Here is a 21,686-nt window from a genome sequence, read left to right on the forward strand (position 1 = left end):
AAGAGCACTGTGTCTGTTCCCCTGAGAAATTTATGGTTAGTGACAGATGTGCTACTCTGACACATCTAAGCCAAACTGAAAGCTTTAAAATTGTTCCTCTTACTTTCCAGGAACAGGAACCATTCCCTCAGCTTTGCCAGTGTAATTTCATGTTCAGCACTCCATACAGCTTAAGTTAATAATTTTAATAGTAGACACGGGGAACTACTATGAATGCAATCATAGTAGCAGATCTGTAATCCCTGGTGGGTGATCTCAGTTAATTTTAACTACAATCAGATGTCACAGCCTCTAACTAGTAGATAAACTTGGAGAGTTTTTTTTCCTTATTCCTTTGACTCTTTGCATGTCACTCTCTACTGCCTCCAGATTACTTTCCACTATGCTAGGAGAAGCCAAACTATGACATTTTGTGACCTACCAGAAATTATATGGTAATGATAACTAATTTCTTAATCTCAGAGGATTCTTTGGGGAGCTAAATATTTTTCCCCCCTAGGGCTGCTAATAATAATAATGGTGGCAGCGTACAAGTTGCACAAGATGTTTACAGACTACCCTCAAGGTAATTTTACCCAACCAGCCCTACTCAAGCAGTCATATGCTTGAGCAAAACCAGAACAAAGTATTATCCAGCATATGTAAACAGCATCTTATATATTACATTCAAACACAAAATGGAGTTGCAGCTAACCAGGAAAACATATAGAAGTATTTTACATAAACTTGTAAGAATTTACCCCAAATGTGAGTGCAACCCCTTAAAGTGAGGAAGAAGAAACCAGCAATGTAAACATCATATTCCTCTCAGAGATGAGCTCCAGATGCTGATAACATGCAGTAAGTAAAGGACCTACAATCCTTTCCTTTAACCACTGCCCAAGAAAGAAACCAGCAATTTCACGGTCCAGAGCAGCTGCAGAAGGGTGACCATAGCACCAAGAACAGGGGAAAGAAGCAAATATGTGCATAAGCCCCATTATTATTTCTTTTTGTGTAACAGTGCTGGACTAATAATGATCTGACACATAGACTTATTTCAACAAATTATTGCCTTAGTTAAATAGGAGGTACACTTTCTCTTTGCCAACAAACAAGATTTTGAGTGTAGCATAGATATATATAAGCTATATATAAACACCTGTGACTTATATGCTATCCTGATGTATTATCAGTATATTTCAGAAAAAAAAACTGAAGTTTTCTCTAACAAAATCCAACACCCCTCCAAGTTTGTTACCTATGTGACCATGCTCTGTTTAATCAATTGAGAAGTTTACCATAATGCATCGATTTTATGAATTTGTGCATACTACAATTATAACTGCAAGTGCAGAGCAAAGTATGACTTGAGGCAGTAAAAAGAAGATTCAACATAGCATAAGATGGAAATTTCTTGGAGCTGGATTTAATACTTCCTTTGTCTTACAGATTTGTCAAGAGCTTCAAAATTAGTTTAGGCTCCCATTTTTCTCCTGTCCAAGCATGTAGGAAGAGACACTCTGCCTAGGAGGTAATGTGTCATCAGAAGAGAAAGCCAGAACACAAACACTGCAGGACAGAGACTGAACGGCCTTTTGTGAAGTCAGCTGTCACAGCAGATTTCATGAGGGAGCAGGATGAATCTACTTCTGCTGGGTTTATAGTTCTTACAATAAAAAACTCAAGAACTGTAGTGGCTGACCAAGAATGCAATGAAACACAGATAATCTATCTGCTATAGTATTAACTTATACAAATCTTTCACAGCATAGGACACAGAAGACAAGCCTGCAAGAGCAAGACCAGAAGCTTGCAAGGTGAAGAAAACAGTTCTTTACACATCTAGTTTTGTGGGTTTCAGTTTAATTTACTTTCTAGCACCAGTACATGGTGTTAACATTGCATTTAAAGTTCCTGTGATAGCAGCTGGTCAGACTGCTTGACTAATCAACCAAAATTTTCTAATGGCCAAAGCCGACAATTGGATTCAAAGAGCGCATCAGACACTAAAGATGATGATGAATTTCTTGGGTACAGAAGAGGTTTGGTCCCAATGAGCATGTGTGCAGCTGGATTTCAGGATGATCAGTAGCGTTAAGTCTCTGCTGCCTCATTTCCGTCAGCAGTCTGAAATTCAATTACACAGCAGTTTTCTTGCAGAACAGTCCTACAGTCCAGCTGCTAGCCATACATGATGTTTTAGACTTTACTTGAACAGGAAGTACAGGGGGTGGTGATTTGTGTGTAGCCTGTTTTGTAATATTGTCACATGGGGAAGCTCTCTGTGCTGTCTTTCTTGCAATTCAGCAGTTTTTCCAAGCATGAACTATAAATACCCCTAGATTCTGATATTAACCATGGTTTCAAGTATGAAAAGTATTATCTGAACTTGATTTAAGTAGTACCAAATTAACGAGAGAAAGAGAGAGAGGAGAAAAGAAAAGAAAAGAAAAGAAAAGAAAAGAAAAGAAAAGAAAAGAAAAGAAAAGAAAAGAAAAGAAAAGAAAAGAAAAGAAACCCAAAAAAGAAAACAAACCAAACCAACCCAGGATTAAAAGTAGTGAATTTCTAAAATGTATTGCCGGGCATGCTGTCCCTGTTGTTTAGTGTGCTCTGCTCAGTATGAACCATCTCGCTGAGCAGGTCAGGACGCCTTGGATAGATCACTCCGTAGCCAGTCACGTGAAGACCAGCACGGTTTGTTTTGGCAAGAATCATGGATGGATTCTGTCACTATACTGACGGCAAAAACATGCAAGCAAATGAGTGTGTGGGGAGGGGTTTGGTGTTGGTTTGTTTTGTTTTTCCTTTTTGGTGATAATAATAATAATAGTAATAATAATAATAATAGTTGTTGTTGTTGTTGTTGTTTTGGGCATCTTATCAGCCAACACCAGCAAGCGCAGATCTTTTCTTCCCGGCACTCGGCTCCCGCTTGTCCGTACGGTGAGGCCGTCGCCTGGCGGCCCGGCTAGACCGCCCCGCCGCTTCCTGGGAATCGTAGTCCTCCGCTCCGCAGCGCCTGGGCGGCTTCCTCGGCGCAGCCGCTCCAGGAACTACGCGGCCCAGCACGCCCGGAGCCCCAGCACGCCCGGAGCCGCCGCCGCGCTTCCTGTGGCCGCGGCGGGAGCGCCGCGCCGCCGGGGCCGAGCCTCAGGTACAGGAGCCGCGTCAGGCGGGACGGCGGCGGCGGTGCCCGGGCGGGGCGGCTCGGCGGGAGCGGCCCTTGGGGATCTCGCGGCGTGAGGCGGCTCTGGAGCGCGGGGAGGCGGCGGCGCTGCCGGGTCTCCGTCCGCGTCCCCGCCGCCCGCCCGGCTCGGGGGCACGACCCGCGGGGCGGAGGGGCCGGGAGGAGCCGCGCCGGCTGCAGGCACTGACGAGCCGCAGGGCACCGACCGGCCACGCCGTGTTCGGGAGAACGCGGGCAGATCGTCAGAGCGGGGGCGCAGGTAAAGGAACAGCATGGGAGATTTTCGGGCGGTCCGTGGAGCAGGGAAATGTTTACATCCGTTTTCACGGGCCTGAGGGAGAACCCGTTAAGTTAAAAACAAAAATTGTTTAAAATGTAAGTTAGCCTAAGGTGATAGTGTTTCGTTTCTCTAAGTATTTATTTGCAGTGCCTACAAATATAGAAATTATATGAGCTTTATCCGTCGAAGACAAATCTAGTTGAACATGCTGGGTCTTTTTAATTTAATTAGATTTATCGTTTAGCATTGACTATGTACCTGTTCGTTCAGTCAGAGCTACATTAAAGCTCAGCAGAGGTTCAGCTTGTGTATTCAGAAGGTTTTTTTTCTCAAAAAATTGCTGACTTACGTTGCTTATAGTTTTACGTTGCAGTTTTAATCGCCTTTAACCATTTCAGTTGTAGGAGAGTGTGGACAAGCTGGGGTGTCCATAAGGTGCCACAAGAGGCAGCATGCTGTCCACGTTTTAAGGAGCTCTTAATATATATGCTGCTACTTTCATGACTAATGTAGCATTCTTCAGTCCCTTCTGACTGAGGATTTGCTCCAGGAACTGAAGAACTATGCTGACTTGTGTTGAAGTTCTCCTCTTTCAGTGTAGACTGTGCTTATTTCTCATATATGCACAGCCTGCGGCTTGCTTGAGTATTATACCTTGAACTGTATTCATCTTGCTCAGAATTTAAGAGAAGACCAGATTACTCCAAGTGGCACTTTAAAAAAATAATTTCCATGTTTGAACTAAATACTTAGATTAGCAGATTCTGGTATTTAAACCATGAGTGTGAGGTGCTTTTTAGAAATAATGACTTTTAATAATAAATAAAGCATAAATAGCTCTCAGTGCTCCAGCTGCTGTTTGTACAGCACCATGATGGCATGGTGGAGGCCGTGGGAGTTGTGATCCTCTCAGCCTTTCTTCTCCTGCCCACTGTGGGTGGTTCTCTGATAAATACCAGCTAAGCACAGTCCATGCTTATGGGATAGTTGGGATGATTGACTAACTGAGCACAGTTATGTTCCTGCCAGGATAAACCTGTTTGCTAGCTCTCTTGCATGGCCTGGGCTGTAACTCTGAATGATCTGTCTCATCTTCAAGTTTCATCACACACATGTAAAACTGCTGTTGTTAAATTCACAGTGGAAGCCAACTAATATGGTTTTGCTATCCAGTGCTAACATTATTAGATCACAGGCTACAGTGAGGTTTCTAAATCTGCCATATCCTTGTCTTCACTCCTTCGTGATTTTAGACTTTGAAACCAGGTTGAGAGAACTTGAAGACAGTGAAAGCAGAAGCTCATAGGGCTGAGCCAGTGAGGTTTAAAGGTTCAGATTACCATCTAAAAGTCATGTGGAGTGTAGCCCAGAGTGAGACTGTGGAAAAATAACTTGCATAGGCTTAGGTGTTGCTTCACAGTTTATGACCAGCAATGAAACCTGGATTATTAAATTCTGTCCCACTTGTTTCCTTTTCCTGCCCTTCTGATGTAGTGCTTCAGCTTGCAGAACAATAGAATGTTCTGCAGGCATAAGAGAGATTAACCTGGTTAATCTCTGCAGGTAAAAGAGAGATTAACCTGGTTAATTCTTCTTCATTTTGCTTTTCTGCTTACAGTTGTCCTTTAAACTGTACTGGCTCCAGTTCCAATCTTCACATGTGTCATAGCTGCATCTATTTGTACAGTAGCCAGTTTGCTGGTCATGAACTCAATTCTTATCAACAGTAGGTACTTAAAAAATTAACTGTTTTTGCAGACCCAGCTTCTAATTGACCATAATGAGTCGAGTGAGTACCAGCTCCACCAGCCTCAAATTATGCTGTCAAGCCAAACTTAGTGCATGTTATATTTTGGATTATTTTTATTCACAGAATACTATAAAATCTGGGTTCTTTCTTTACAGCAGTAGCACAGAAAAAATCAAACTCTCTTGAGAGCAGAGAGCTATTACCTGTGTCTGTTTTCTAAAAAGCACTTCCTTGGCAGGTTGAGCCAATCTTAATGCTTCTGCAGCTCTTGTCACCTTGTCATCAGTGTTTTCCAGGAGAGTAGATGTGGTTGAAAAGCGATAACTTTCATTTTTCATCCTCTCCTTCAGCTTCTTTGTTTTGTTTTGTTTTGATTTTTTGCCAGGGGTATTAGCAGGATAAGCTAATGGAAGAGGATTGGCAGTATGCATCTAGGAAGGGATAGAACTGTGTCTGCTAAACTTGGGTTGGTGTGATTTCTGAGATTGGGCCTTCATGGTGTACTTCTGTGAGGATGCAGAAGGATCATACACACCTTATTCTTTCTATCTTCTTCCATTGCCATTCCAGATTTCAAACAGCCAGCACTACCCTTCGTTATTTTGTGCCAGCTCTGGTTGTCATCTGTCTTTCCATCAGCCTAACATTTTAAAGCATTCTGAAAGATGGAAGAACAGATACTTCTACCATTGTTGTTTGAAAGTGTCCTGGTTTCTGAGGTTTTTGTTTGAAGGAGTTCTACCTGAGGAATTCTTCAGGAGATAACAGAAATGAGAGCTGTTAAGCTCATTATGTTTGTTGAGCTGCACAAAGACCACAGAAAATTCCTTGTGAGGCCTGTAATTAAATCTGAGTAGAAATCCGTTAGTTTAAAAGTGGTCTGCTCCCCACTCTTTCTCCAGGAGTGGTTTAAATGCATCTAATAGTTGTTATTAATGCATTATTAAACCATTTATTACCTTTCATTCAAAAGACACAGTAGACTGCAATAATCTGATCCTTATTACGGGAAATGTACTGGAGCTGGAATAAACTGCATAGGTGTCTGCTGCAAAGTTTGAAGTAATTTAGTGAAACAGTAGGCTCTTATAACTGATAGATTGTTCTCAGCAGTGCCATTGCACATAAAAAGTACAGCTCCTTCAGAAATTTATATTTAATTCATACTGCCTTGTTGTGATGCTAAAAGAGATTAAGGGCTGGATAGAGTGTTTTAAAAAATTACTTTCCCACTGTACATGCCTCATGATGTTTGCATTGTGGAACGAGAATTCTCAAGTGGCATGTTGAAGTTATTTACTGGTGATTTTCAGCCCAGGAACTTGTGAAATCATGGGACTCTACCATTGTCCCATTAAATTCATAGCAGGGACATAGTTTTGCTTAACTCAGTGGACTCATTTCTTTTTTTCCTTTTTTCAGGCTACAGTAACTGACAGAATCTAAAAGGAGACGTATTCACCAAATATGGAAGAGGATACCAAACCTATCTTGGTTCCTGTGGGAGGTGATGAAAGCAATTATGGAATCATGAATATACAGTTTAATCCAGAAGACTATAAGTGCAAAAGGTATGAGGAAAGATGAGCTTACAGAATTACTGTGAGGCAAAGAGTTGTTTAATCTTTGTTTTTGGCAACAGAATCCTACAGAGACAGAAGAAAAAATTTGGAAGCCAGGATCTCTATGCAAACAGTTCCTACTTTGTCACTATATGATAGTATTTTATTTCCAACCACTCGGTGAACAGATGTTCTTACTATGGTTTTTTTAATAAGGATAAGGTTTTTCTATTACCATAATTTCAGAGAGAGTTCTCCATTAAGAACTCATTGTGAGGCTTTTAAAGTGCTCTTCAAACATGGAACAGCATGTGTGTGTATAGTGGAGCATAATTTTTTTATTTAGGAAAACTAGCTGAAATGTTGAGACTATGCAAGCAAGTTTGCCAGATGTTGCTGTCAGTATGTGTAGATGGTGCTGTATGCATTCTGCAGGTGATGCTGGAAAAATACATTATTTGCTAGTACTAAGTGAGCTTACCTTTACTGCCTTTTAAGAAAAAGTGTAGTGCTTTCTGAGAATGAGCAAATGTGAAAAACTCCTCAGTCCAGCATTATTACTGTGCCGTCAAAAATAGTAACTCTAGCTAAGTTGTTATTTTACATGTTTTCTTAAGAGTTTAACATTGGGGTTTGGAATGAAGGACTTCCTGTGCTGCAGTTAAGACTTTTTGTGGGCTGGTTGTAGAACCAAAACTGAGATCAGAATGGGACTGCCCTCCTAATACTAGCTGAAGGCATCAGCTTTCCATTTTTAGGTGAAGGAATAGCACTGTAGCACCTCTTGGACCAATTTATGGTTAATTTTTTCCTATTTGCATCAATCATATTTCAGTAATGCAGTTTCCTGAAAGAACTGAAGATGGCACTGTTGCATACAAAATCCTGTTGTCAGTGGCTGCTTCGGCAAATGAAAAGCTCTTGAGGATAGTGCTTTGATGCTGTCAGCCTCCAGCTTTGGAAAGCTGTGAGAGCCTATGAACATCCTCTTCTCTGCGAGTAAAGGAAGGAGGATAAGGGTCTAAGTGAATCCAGGGGAACAAAGGGAGCACAGGTCTAGGAGCATACAGAATTATGTTTATAAAGGCTAGGAAACGGTAGAGTACTTGCAGGTGACAAAGGCAACTGTGAATAAACATAAATTAAATCTTTCTCTTTTTGTGGAATATCTGATCCCTTCCTGTCATAAGAAGACTGCTAATGTGTATGTATGATTTTCGGGAGCAAATCAAACATAAATTGTTTTGGAGGAAGTATGTGTTCTGTTTGAGGAGCAGTGGGTTTCAGGTGTTGTGATGATGCTGCAGTAGCAATGAGAGAGGTTTTTTGAAACACCTAAATGCTAAGACTCACTTTTCTAAGTGAAGATAGGTATTGTTTCCGTATTGTGTGGTTGGTTTTTTTCCCTGTGATTTCTCAAGTCTGGAGACTCAGCTTCATAAAAGGTCATAGCCTGTGGCATTTGGCTCTCTTACTAAAAGCAGAAGTGTATACTTGGATTGTGTGCCCAAATTCACAGTCTCAGTTCTGCAGATCTGCCTAAATGTCCTCTCCTGAATTCTTTCTCTCATTTTCCACGACCTAGCCTGTTTGCCTTCCAGGTGTGCAGAGGCCCAAGGATGATGGGCAGGAGGCATGGGATATCTGAAAGGCCTGGAAACAATAGAGGGGTCAAACAAGTTTGAAGTTCACTTCTGTACTAGAACAATCAGCCCCCACACTTTAAAAGAGTAAATAAGGAAGAAGAGGCCATTGGAGTCTGTGTCGGTCGTGGTCAGAGCAAGTGCACAGTTTAAGGGCTTCTTCATTAAACCTTCAGGGAATAGTGGCTCCTGGGAATGAGAATTGTTAGGCATTAAAGTATCCAGTAGTGAAAATGCAGTAGTACAATGCAATGTGCTTTTGCTCTTACTTTGTTCCTGTTTTTTAATTTGGTATTGAGAAACTAGATCTCAAGTGAATGCTTGGTAGCTTTGCTTTGATTGAGATAGCTCTTCAAGTGTTGGGTGTGATTTGTACTAATTACTGTTCGTCTGTCTTAATGCTTTTCTGTACTTTTGTTTGGGTTGTTTGACATTTGAGGAATTTGCATATTTATCTGGTTTTCTTAGCAGCTTGGAGGATATGGGATTTTTGAAAGGAATGCTTTTCAGTGTTTACATAAGAACAATAAACAAATTGTTTTTTAGTGTTGTAAATTACTTTGTGTAGTATTGTTTTGCAAGTTTGAGGGAAATATAAAGCCACTTTTAATCCTTTTAAAGAGAATGTTACTGCTCTTCTTTCTTCACAGTATTCAGTATGTTTTTCCCATTTTGTAGCTCCCTTTAAAAAGTAGAATATCATTCCTGCATTGGTTTATTGGTGATTATTGTAAGGAAAAGAGGGTGTTTGTTTTTTTCTTCAAACTGCTTTTTAAATCTGTTCATTGTCAACAGATACTGCAGTTGTCGGTCAGGAATACTTGAACCTTCAAAGAAGCAATTGATGTTTTGTGCTGGTTCTTTTGCATATGAAAAAACTTCCGCAATGCCTCCTGCTAAATAGGGATCAAGCATTCTGCCTTTTTTCCTATTCTTTTTTGAAGTCCCACAGGTTATCAGAACGTAGGAGGCATCATTAAGTTAAATTAATCAGCTGTAAATTAAACAGTGTCTGTAGGTGGCAGAGAAGCCTTTTTAATGCAAAAGCGGTTGATTCCCTTTATTTTCAAAGTTCTTTTAACACAGGAGAAGGTCGGCAACCTGTGCAAATCTATCCTTTCTGCATTCATTATGCCTTTACCACTCCACACCAACGCGATCATTTTACACCATTGCTTGCTTTCCCTGTTTTTCTCTGTTTTTCCATTTTGCCAATATTTTTGTGAATTCCTATTATTGCTTCTTATTAATTGGAAAGAATTGTGACCTTAATTAAGAACCTTCATATTTCTCGGTAAGTGATGAGTAAAATAGCTTTTGTCTTTTACAGGAAAGAGGAATAGTGATTGAAGTGTGGTGTGGTAAAGCTTATGATTCCTAATTTGTTAAAATGTGTGAGCAATGACATTATGCTTCAAAAGGTTATTTTAGTATATTTAGTGCATCCAACATTTTAAGAAACTTGCTGTAATTGCTATAATGGTGATATAAATGCAGAAAAACTTAAGAAAAGTGTGTTGCGAAGAGAATGAAGATCTTACAAAATAACTGTAAGCACACTGTTTTAACACTTCAGTAAATTCAGACGACTTAGAAAGTAAAACCCAAGTCACTTGTGGAATTCTTTGATACAGATTTCCTTAAGAGAAGCACACAGATATCTGTAATCATAGAGGATCCTGAGTTGGAACAGGCCCCTGTGGATCCTCATATCCAACTCCTGGCCTTTCACAGGACAGCCCCAAGAATCAGATCATGTACCTGAGACTGTTGTCTAAATGCTTCTTGGACTCTGACAGGCTTGGTACCATGGCCAGTTCCCTAGAGAGCCTGTTCCAGTGCCTGGTGTTCCTATCCAGATATGTAGTTGCCAATTATGAAATAGCTACCTATTCTTATTACTTCTTCTCCTTTCCTTAGTTTCCAATACAGTGAATCAGTTTTACTCCTTAGTTTGTCTTGTGTCATTTGCAGCATACCTATAATAATTTGGTAACTCAGTAAGGCAATAAAGCTGTACGAATTTCGTAGCTTTATTTCTCTGTAGCAATCCTATTGCATCCCTAAAAAGTAAATGATTGATATGGGGTGTCAAAGAAATCTCTGCAGTAAGCTAAAGGGGTCTGTTTGGAGGAAAGAAATTGTAAAGCATCCTGTAAAGAAGGTTTTCTATATTTGTTTAAAGCTTAAAAGCTTGTCTAAAGTCATTAATACTGTCATGTAGAGCTAAAAGACATAATGGTACAAAAAACCTCTATTATACTGTAATAGCTAAATACTTACCATGTTTTTGATCAGATCTCAAGAACCAGTTGTTCAATGTTTAAAAATACTTCAGCAAAGGTACTTAAAAAGTAGTATTACTTAGTCTGAAAGTTCTTGAGGTATGTGTTAGTATTACTCCTTCATTGCCCTACAAGATGTAGTACATTGCTGATAATTACATAAGATGAATGTAGCACCCTTATACAAAATTTTACATAGTTGACTAGTGTTCTTGTTATGCTCTTCCCTCTAGCCCTCCAAATCCAATGCTTGAACTTTGCTTATCATGAGCATCTCTTTTCATTTTCTTTGCTTATAAAATTGCTACTCAACTTAAAAATGTGAGGAAGTTTTGACAGAAGCACTCTTTCTTTTCCTGAGCCAGCTCTAGAGAATCAACTGTGTTTTGTGAGAGCAAGAAAAGATGAGTGTAGCTGTAGGTTTCAGAAACCATTTCTGGGAATGGTTTCTGAAAAATACAGCTGCCAGGTGTAATGTATGGAAGATGTGGACGTCCTGCATGAGGTCCTGCAAATTGTCCATTCTCATGGTCTGGTGGAAAACAGCTTTGTTTTCCTGGTGTGTTTGCCCTGGTAAAAGAGCACTGGTTTTCCGTCTGGCTGCTGAAACAGTAATTGTAATTGTGTCTTTCAGTGTGTATGAAATTCAAGGGCTGTTATAGTTTATCTCAGTGCATGGAAATTGTCTGCATTGTTTCACATCATAATCACAGTTATGTAATTTCTCCCCTTCCCCCAGATCACATTGTCCAACATTCTTTTCACAAGCATTTTGCCCCATGAGAGATAGGATATAATTGCTTGTATAAATCAGATTTTTTTATGGGAATGTGTTGTAGCTGCTGATACTGGTATGTGCTTGCTAATACTTGCTGGTGCTTGCCTGCTAGACATAAGGTCTCTAAATAGAGTTTTTCAAAATATATCCCAGATTATATCCTACCTGCTTTGGGCTTTGAAAATCTCAGTCTTTGAGAGCTTCTTTGCGTCCCTGAGAGAGCTTCTCAGACTCCCGTTTGAGTATGGCCTACAACCATTGTTTTGTGTAGGTATTGCTGGGAGCAATACCTTGACCTTCATCCTGACCAGGATGCTACCCTCTCCTAGTGGAGATCAGGGTAGGTAAGTAGCAGGCCTCCCAGCCTGCTCACACAGCTTCTAAGTCCGATTGATGTTTCCAAAGAGATCTGCAAATAACATAAAATTGTTTGGTGGTCAGTATGTTTTGGTGGTCACTTTCTCAGCAGGGCTGGTGGTGCAGTGGTACCCTGGAAGAAATCCAATTAAGTGGTGCTCTACATAATTTTAATTCTCAACAGATGCACAGTAGCAGGGATCAAGAGGGGAAGTAGCCAAAGTACTGGCAACAATAAACCCGTCTAGTCAGGAAGCAGGAGCTATAGGTACATACAATTTCATAGGGATTGTTTAATTTTTTTTTCTTTTCCTCACCCATAGGTTAGATTCTGGATCATACCCTTTTGTTTTGTGCTAGACCATAAGTTGCTTGTTTAATCCAGATTCTGTTCATAATTCTGAAGAAGATGAAATGTCTTTCTTTAAACAATTTTTTATCTACAGATAGGTTTGTACTACACATAATTTATTTTCTTTATATTTGTTTGGTCATTGACAACACTGCTTTCCCCACAAAATAGGATGTTGTATGCATATTTTCTGTTACTTTAATTTTAAAATCATCCTTGGATTTCACCTGCATTGCTTTAGAAAATAATCTCTGACTGTTTTACACTCTGGAAGAATTTTCTTTAACATCTGTGCTAGGAATTGTTGAACACCATTTTGAAAGAAATCTTTGTCACAGATCTGCCTACTCACTTTTAACCAAAACGTGGACTTGGTCTCACTGTAACCTTTCCACAGTTGCAGTGAAAGTTCATGGGGATATACTAATAATATTAAATGGAGATGAGGAAAGAGAGGAAGGTCTTCACACTATGTAGCTGCTGTATAATTAGCAAAACACTTAAGTGTTCTAAATATAGTGCATGTCAGCAATCCATAAAGAAAATAGCAGAGGGCTGACTAGAGGTGCAGCAGCATTTAAACAAGTTTATACAAGTTACTTTTCATGTTTTCATGACTACAGTCTTTATTTTACAGGTCTTCTAGTGAAATATTTTTTAGCTGTGTCCAATGATTTGCTCAACCTAATAAATTATAAGATAAAATGAGTAAAGTCCTTTGGAACTGAAGGTCCATGAGTATTTTTGTATATTACCTACATGTGGAGTGAGTTGGCTGCATGTGCCTGTGTTTTGAGTAGTAAAGCTATTGCTTAAAATTTATTTCTGTTAAATTGAGATATCTTTCTAAATTGTTTATAAGAACACCACAAAAGCACACACATAAAACACGTATTTTCCCCATTATGTCATAATCATAGGAAGAAGAGTCAATTGAGAATGTTTTAAAAATTTAAAAGTGTTCATTTTCATTTCAGTAAGTAGGAGACAACTTAACAAATCTAAGCCTTTTTTTCCATGATGAAGGAATAGGTAAGAATTAATTAAGATAAAAGAAAGAATGAATTTGTGGAGATAGAAGTTTGTATTCTCTATTTCTGCCTTTTGTGAGTCAGATTTTCTTACTTTCATAGATACTCCCACCTACTGTCTCCCCTTAAGCAGACAGGAATAGGAACCTATCTTCCTGTCTTACAAAGAGCAAAGAACTTCAGGACTGTATTTCTTATCTTCCTTACAGATAACATGTAGGTGTCATAGTACAAATGAGTAAATGATTAATTGGGAAAAAGAATGGGAAGTTTTATATGGATGTTATTGAGAGCTGGGGTTGGAGGGCTTGCCCAAGTTCCTTTGTAGTCTGATACAGAAATGGGTATTGAAAAACAGTAAATTCAAATAGATTTTGCTCATATTACAGAATAAATGGCATGGCTTTATTGCTGACCTAGTTTCTGTTGTTAGTGGTGGGAAGTTAGTTGTGATCTCTGCTTCTATGGCTTTATGAATGATTTAAACAGCAACCTGGAAGAGGAAGATCAGAAAGCTGTTGTGGTAGTTTTAGAAAGTAAATTACTGCTGAAAGAAAAAAAAAGCTGATGTATTAAGGCTTAGAGGACAACAGTGTCCTCTGTCTTGTTTGAGAAATTAGCCTCTCAGTGCTAGGAGTCAATGTTGTTTTTAAGCAAGAGCATAATATGGAAGTAAATTATACTTGAGTTAGAAAAAAAATTTAGCAATATCATGATTCGGACACATTTGTCTGGTAGTGCTCCTTGCATGAAGATGTATGGTGGTGTAGCTTTTGCAGCAGCTTTCACTGTGCTTGCTCTGTACCTCTGCAGAGAAAATGAGAGGCATGCGATGTTCCTGTTTTCTCCTTCAGCAGCTGTGAACAGGCCTGTGAACATGCCTCAGGCTGAGTAGAGGAAAGGGAGACATAGTCCATTCCCCGTTGCCTTGACTTCAAAATATATATGACCACATGGATTTATTTGGGCTTGGTTCCTTCCCCACACAATTCCATATAGTGTTTTCAGATAGATTAGTAGTTCCTAATCTTTTCATATGTGGTCATCACTGCCACCGCTCATTCCTCTTTCTGTGCTTTCTGCTTCTGCATTCTCAACACTTTCTGTTTCTACCTCTGTTCCTCATCAGCAGTTCTGGCAACACCAGTTAAAAGCACTAATAAGCTTGCCCAAGCTCATTAACATGTATTTCTCTGTGTGATTCATTGTTGAAAACTAACAGCTGGATATTAGGTCTGATGTTAAGTTGCTCCACAGAATCTGGGCTGGAGGCCATTTTAATATGTATATAAACTCACCGTTCTTTCACAGATGGCAAATTCCCTCAATGGCATTGATATTTTGTCATTTGCCCTGTGTCAATGAATGACAAAACCATCCTGAGTATTGCTGAGTTGCTCTCTTGAGTTGTATCTTGTGTTCCATGATTTTAAGGGTTTTTCTTTCTTCCCTTTTTTTCCCCTCCTTTAGACCATTTCACGTGGAGCCCACAAACATAGTAAGTGTGAATGATGACATGCAAAGAGTCACTGATGAAGCTTCAGCCATGAATAAGCGGATTCATTACTACAGCAGGCTCACATCCCCTGCAGACAGGGCATTGGTAAGGCAAAGACAGGGCCTCATTAAGTAGGTGGCCTCTGGCATGTTGGGTCTTACACAGCCTGGATTTATATAAGCTGCAGAAATAAAGGTTGGGGGAGAATTGTTCTGCAGTTTGCTTTGAATGAAGTATGTAGTAGCTGAGTGCCTTCAGAAGGTTTTGTTTTATCACAAGCTGTTATTTACTTCTTGTGCAATGCCTTCACCATTAAAAGAAAATATACAAACAGCATTAATTTTATAACAGTGATCCAGGCTGCCCAGATTTCTCCCACCTATAAGATTAAATCAGTGGCTAGCTGCAATAACTGAACTGTTGAGTTAGCATGATCTGTTCATTGTGTGCTTACACACATTTCGCAGAAGAAAAACGCATTTTTCTAGCTATCTAGCTAGAAATTCTATCAACTGTTTGTTGGTCTTTTCCCCCCAGGAAGAGAATTAGCATAGTACAACCTTCTATTGCTTTTCTCTTTCTTTTTTTTTTTTTTTGTAATTTCCCATGACTTACAGGAGTTGACTTGCTGTATTTAGGACAATTAGTTACATTTTAGTTACATTGATGTTGCTAATAAATCTTGTTTTTTATCCATTTGTTAGATTGCTCCTGACCATGTCCTCCCAGCTCCTGATGAAATCTATGTGTACAGTCCATTAGGAACTGCTTTTAAAGTTGACAGTTGCACAGATGGCTATGGTAAAAACTCCAGTCTAGTGACAATGTATGTTAAATACCTTGCCCTATAATAGCCAGAAAATGCATGATTATTGAATGTTCTATATTAACAACATAACTCTTGTTAACTAAGATGGCAGCGTGAAGTAAGACTGGTTCTTAAAATATTCACTGGATTTTTTCTTCCTAGATTTATGATATGGAATACCATGATGGGTACCTCCATATTAAGTATCCCATGGGGAATAAAACAGGTAAAATATGAAAAATGTATGCATATGAAAATGTTTGGCAGCATGGCTTACTGTTCTTTTTTTCTAGTATATTCACAAATAAAATGAACTGTATTTCTCCCTCTTAACAGGCAGGCTTCACTTCTGGAATTATTCTCATCTTACTGATGGGCATTTTGACTCTTTATTGCTGTTACAGAGTTGTGAAATCACGGCAAATGATACGTAAGAAATCCAAAGCTTCATTGTGCAAATATTTTAAGTGTGAAATACCAATATGTATTAGATTCTGTTTGTATGTGTCTTTCACTATATGTTAGACCTGACTTGCAAATAAAAGCTGTTCTTTGAATATCTCTATTTTTAGTAGTCTTTGTCTAAGGTCTGTGTGCTAAATGACTGTCTTCCCTCATTAGGTATTACTTCAGTTTCTTAGGACCTAGGTATTATAGCCAAACACAGCCTCTTCTCAAGCAGGATTTCAATTGTCTACTTACTAAGTTTTTGGGAACTTTGGGAGGTAGAGGCATCTTTTCTCTATAAGCACTGTCCAGTTCTCTACACGTCTGATCAACTTGCACAGTGGAGCAGCATAGGCTGTAGCTGTATCCCTTTGTGTTGTGTGCCTGTATTACCCTAATATTGTGTGTATTCTGTGTTGAAGAGCCCTCTCAGTACTATCAGCAGCTGAAGCAGTCACTGACAGTGGCTCTAATTAGAATGTACTTCTGTTGTTCAAAACTCACCTTGGGGCTCTTCTTTGGTTGGTGCTTTTGTGGATCTCACTAGAAATCCGTAGTACAGAAATAAAGATCATTAAGACCTTTGTCAGTTTGTTACTGAACTCATTTCAGGGCAGAGGAATAGGTTGAGGAATAGTTCATGATCTGGTCTACTTTGCCATAACTTCTGCAAAAGGCTTTAGCTGCAAATGCACGGTGGCATTTTTATTTCAGTGCTTCTGAAAATATTCAAAATAGTAGTATGGCCACAGTAAAAGTGTCTACTTTAGACTTCTTCACTCAAACACTTAATGAGTGCTATATTTTAAAGTTACTGGCAATATTCTTAGTCCTTGAAATCACTGTGAATGTGTGTCAGAGTATTCTTAAAAAACCCCACATTTTGTCCTGAATAGTTCTACTGGAATAGTTCTACTGACTCTAATGTAATGTTTTGTTTAGATATATTTTTGGGTTTTGTGTCTTTTTCAGCTTTAACAGATACCTCAAACTGGGAATTCCCAGATGTTTGCAAGTATTACTTTGGATCCTTTGGTCAATGGACAAGCCTCTTATTTTCTATGGTATCACTTGTTGGAGCCATGGTTGTTTATTGGGTACTTATGTCCAACTTTCTGTTCAACACAGGGAAATTTATATACAGTAAGTATACATTTTTGTATAAGTTTTACTGCAATCCTTTGTAAAGATCAAGACTGCCTTATACTGGAAAAGGATTGTCCACTTTATGTAATCTTGATTTTCCTGCTACATTGCGTGAAAAATCAATTGAGACTAAGTAACTATGTGTGGTGGTACAGGCAAAGTCCTCTGTGTTGTCAAAGCTACTTTTTCAATTTCTCTCTCAAAAGTGTAGTTTTCTCGGTATAGTTTAAACAACCTAAATCTGGCTGCTTGTTTCCACTCTATTTTCACTCCCCCTTTGTTTGCATGGGTGTATCTATTTGAACAGCCATATAACAGACTAGGCTGTTGAAATTATTCAGGATAATGGAAAAAAAACCAGTTTCATTATAGATTTCAACAAACACATGTAAAATATTGCCGTATAGGAAGTTTTTGCAAGCATCTATGAAGAAACAATGAACTCTATTGCAGTAAAAATGATTCTTAGTGTGGCATTGCTACAAAATAAAACATGTTGGGTTTTTATACCCTGGTACCTGCACAGGCACACAAGCATTTGTGTGTGTAATCAATGTAGAGTTGTGGGAATTGGTGATGGAATTGAGAGCTTTGAAAATCTGACTCATAGTATTGACTAGGTTGGCTAAGATTTAAAATACTCTGTTTTGAAGGTTTTTTCTGAGGCAAATAACAGCAAAGATAGTAGCCTGTTAAACAGTGTTTCATTAGAATTCCCATCATCCCTATAGGACGTACTTTACTGTGTTGGTTAGTGACTGATGAATTTTATAGCTGACCTAATTTATATGTTGTTACAGATGTTTCATTTTAGACCTTGGGGATTTTTTTTTAAAGTTTACCACTTTAATCTTAAATTATTCTAAATTAAATAATGCCAGTTCTAATAAATGGCATTATTATTATTATAAATGGCATAAATAAAATTTAAAATGGTGAGAAGGTCTTATTTTGTAGGAAAAAGTCGTGCTTTTCCGTGGGACTGGCATGTTACTTTATCCCTTACCTCTGTTTGTTTGGAGTTCTTATTTAAGTTGTTTGGTCTAGGATGACAATCACTGGTTTCTTGTCCTAACATTCATACTTAATTACTAGGTAATAAAATGCATAATATGATGTAGGTTTGACACAGTGGCATCTTCCAACCACGTGTTTCTAAGTATTCTAAGCAGGAATTCAGTAAGTACTCTAAGTGTTCAGCAGCAGCTTATATTTTCTTTAATTCTCATACAAAAGCATCTGCACATACAGTTTAGGTGGGGAAAAATTTATTTTCTGCGGGAAGATAGTCTAGAAATCTGTAATACAGAAAGAATGCAAGAATTGTTAGCTGAGTGCAATATCATGGTTTTGACATGGTGTTGCATGGTCTTGTTCAGTTTCTGTTTAATCGGAAAAAATCACATCCACAAATTAAATTGCTAGTCCTAAACTGCTTTTTAAATACAGAAGAAACACAAGTTGACATCTGTAACAAATCTGAAAGTGCTTTAATTCTGTAAGAGCTATTAATTTTCGTGGCTTCTCACTAGGTACTTTTTTTTTAAATTAAGAACACAAAATTGTGATTTTAGTTAAATATTCTGATTTTTGTATACTCCAAACTAGTAGAAGTGAGTATGAGAAACCTATTTGTGATTTAGCGTGTCATAAATCAAAATAAAGAAGGAGGAAACAGTTTTCTTGCCACAAGGCCTTTTGCTTTCTCTATGAGAAACAAGCTGCTGTTAATTGCATTTAAAAAACCTGAAGCCAACTACCCCATTTGATTTTCTGTACATAACATGCCCATGTGCAACAGAAATAAAACTTAACCAGTGACAGAAGCAAAATCTAACCAGTGACACCTAATCACCTCTATCAGCCTGGAAACTAATGCAGTTTCCAGGCTGATAGAGCATTTTCTGTGTGTATCTATACACGTAATGCATAAATACACTGAAATTGCTATCCAATACCCTTATAAAGGTGAGGTTGCAGAAACTTGGAAATAACTGGTGTGGTATACCAGCAAAGTAGCACAGGAGTGTCCTGGAAATAAAACACTACTAGAGATGCCTGTACGACAGTGAAGCATTAGCCTTTTTCCAGGGTTTCCCATGGAAGCATGGAAAAAGCATCCCACAGAGCCTCTTCTGAAAAAGAAAATATTAGAAAATTATTAAGGGAAGGTTTTTCTGTATAACACTGTCTGGACTAGGGATATGTTTGCATGCCTTTTTTTGTGTGTCCCAAAAGAGGCTGGATTTAAGATGCATCTCCTCACTGGCCTGCTGTTCAATACTATTGAGTAGCTGGGAGAAGTCAAGGTGTGCTTGTAGAACAGGAATCCTGGGACTAGGGAGTCTTTGGAAATTTATAAATGGACAGGGCTTCTGAGAAGAAAGTAATAGAGTGTAGAGCTACTTTAAAACACTTCTACAGTAGTTAGAAAACTTTCCCTTGGGTCTGGAAGGAATTAAAGCTGCTGTGTTGTTCCTCTGATACAACTTTTCAAAATATTTTCTTACTTAATTCCAGTCAAGTTAACAGATGAAAGCCTAATAGCAGGTATGGAGACATTGATAGTGAGATTTTCTTCTTTGCAGACTTTGTTCATGACATTAATGTAACAGATATTGTTCCTGGCACCAATGGAAGTAACAAAGGTAAGAATCACTTAGTATTGTGTTACCAGTTTTGGGTGGGGGTTTAAAGGTAAATCATTATGTTTCAGTGCCTAACCACATGCCAGTTATAAATCATATATCATAAGTTGTAACTATGTGTTTCTTAAAAAACAGCAAGTTTCTATCTGGGATTTGTACTTCCACAAATAACCACACACTTGGAGATCTGAATAACTGGGGAAGTAAAAAATAAGTTTAAAAAGTGGAGGTGAGAATAAGTATTAAAGAGCTAGTTACAAGTTTCTGTACGCCCAGATACATCCTCCTTAAAAGTGTTATTGTTAACTTTTTAACAGTAGTTGCACAATGAGGAATTGCCTTAAGGAGTTTTAACTTTCACACCCTAAATTTGAGGCGCTTTAGTTCTGTTTACTGTTTAAAGTCTTGACTGGGGCAACTTTACTACTCAAAAGTTGTGCTGCAAGATTATTCTTCAAAAAACTTATGTAAGAACAGTTTTTTTTATGCTGAGTGCAAAAAAAGAAATAAGCGTCAGGCTACTTGCACCTCTACTTATGCTTTTGGAGAGCGTGAGATTTGCACAACTAAGGGAAGAAACTGCAGTCAAGTGTGAACATAGGTCTGTTCCAAGTTCTTAAGTAGGCAGAATAATGTAGAATGAAGGCAGGAGCAAAGCAAGGCAGGCATTGTCAACCTCTGAATCTTTTCTGCCTCTGTCATAGTGACTGAATCTGTACTGGTTCTTAGGAAGCAGAAAGCTTTCTCTATCCTGAGTGCATGAGGAATGGGGAAACATATCACTACCAGCTGGGCAGCTGTGTGTAACACTAGCTGCAGCTGTGTTTCTGGAGAACAGATGTTGGAGTCAGGCAAAGGAATTGAGAAATAATTCTGAAAACCAGTTGATTTGTGTTTGAGCTAGTGTTGAATCCTGGTCCTCTAACAGTCCTTACCAGCTAGGTACCAATTTGTGCTCTCTCCTGCTTTTGCTGTTCTCTCCCATGCTTATGCAGCAGGAGGTATAACTTGGAAGCAAAGTAGACAATATTCCACACTATCCTCCACCAACTAGAAGATTTAAAGCAGCTGCTACACAAAATTAAGGGCTGTCAGATGTTCAAGTGTCTCTTGACAGGACATCCAGGGCTACCAAGGAGATCAGTAAGAACAAAAGTGTTTTTCAAGATTTGTGAAACAATCCTGTTTTAAGGAAGAAATTTATGAGAATGTTTTTTATGCCTTTGCCTTTTTTGACAGAACGGAAATGGAGACAATGTAGGATAGTGGCTATCAACTGCTGTGGGATGCCAAGATTTTAAGTAAGACATTATGAGAACAGTGAATTTTATATTTCAGCACAGAGCTTCATAGGCATGTGTTCCTCAGAGGGTCTTTTTGGTTGATTTTTTTCTGATCACTTGTTCAGGTGCTGCCATTGATCAACCTCCATGTGAGAGGAGTATGGCATTACCTCTTAGCACTGTTACTGGAGCACATCTTAAATTTGTGTTGTGTTGTCTGGCAGTGATGTACTTGTCCCTGTCATGGCACAAAGATGACAAGAGTGATTTTGTTGAGTGTAGGGTTTTCAACCTGCCAGTTGTTACAGTAGCTTTCTTGTAATCCTTAGTTTGTTTTTAGAGCAATTTACAGTAATTTAGGCTCTTCAGTGCACTTGAATTTTGGTTGATAAGATCTCACTGAAGTGTGCAGGGACAGATTAGGATGCTAAATATGCAGCCAGATGCAAGGGAGCATTCCTATAACTTGATTCCAGCAGGTACACATGGGCACTGAATAGGCCTTGTTATAGGTGTATGACTTTGAAGGATGATCCTGTGTCACAACTTGCGCTTCAGATAAATTATCATCTTTGTTGTGCTCAGCTGGGAGAACTGTACCTCTGTCAGATTCGAGTGCAAGATGCCTAGCGGTGGAATCTTAGCA

General features: G+C 38.8%; 1 protein-coding gene across 1 annotated transcript in view; it reads left to right on the plus strand.

The window, feature by feature from the left end:
* Positions 1 to 3,213: 3,213 nt before the first annotated feature.
* The window catches only part of SLC38A9 (solute carrier family 38 member 9), a 44,185-nt gene continuing 25,712 nt past the window's right edge, over positions 3,214 to 21,686 (plus strand). Inside the window, exons 1-8 of the mRNA XM_058823639.1 lie at positions 3,214 to 3,431; positions 6,625 to 6,773; positions 14,681 to 14,813; positions 15,413 to 15,534; positions 15,679 to 15,742; positions 15,853 to 15,946; positions 16,936 to 17,106; positions 19,698 to 19,757. Of these exons, the coding sequence (XP_058679622.1) occupies positions 6,670 to 6,773; positions 14,681 to 14,813; positions 15,413 to 15,534; positions 15,679 to 15,742; positions 15,853 to 15,946; positions 16,936 to 17,106; positions 19,698 to 19,757 (748 nt within the window). The 5' untranslated portion in view covers positions 3,214 to 3,431; positions 6,625 to 6,669. The remainder of the gene's footprint in view (positions 3,432 to 6,624; positions 6,774 to 14,680; positions 14,814 to 15,412; positions 15,535 to 15,678; positions 15,743 to 15,852; positions 15,947 to 16,935; positions 17,107 to 19,697; positions 19,758 to 21,686) is intronic.

This window comes from Ammospiza caudacuta, chromosome Z, assembly GCF_027887145.1.
Source record: "Ammospiza caudacuta isolate bAmmCau1 chromosome Z, bAmmCau1.pri, whole genome shotgun sequence".
Classification (NCBI taxonomy): domain Eukaryota; kingdom Metazoa; phylum Chordata; class Aves; order Passeriformes; family Passerellidae; genus Ammospiza; species Ammospiza caudacuta.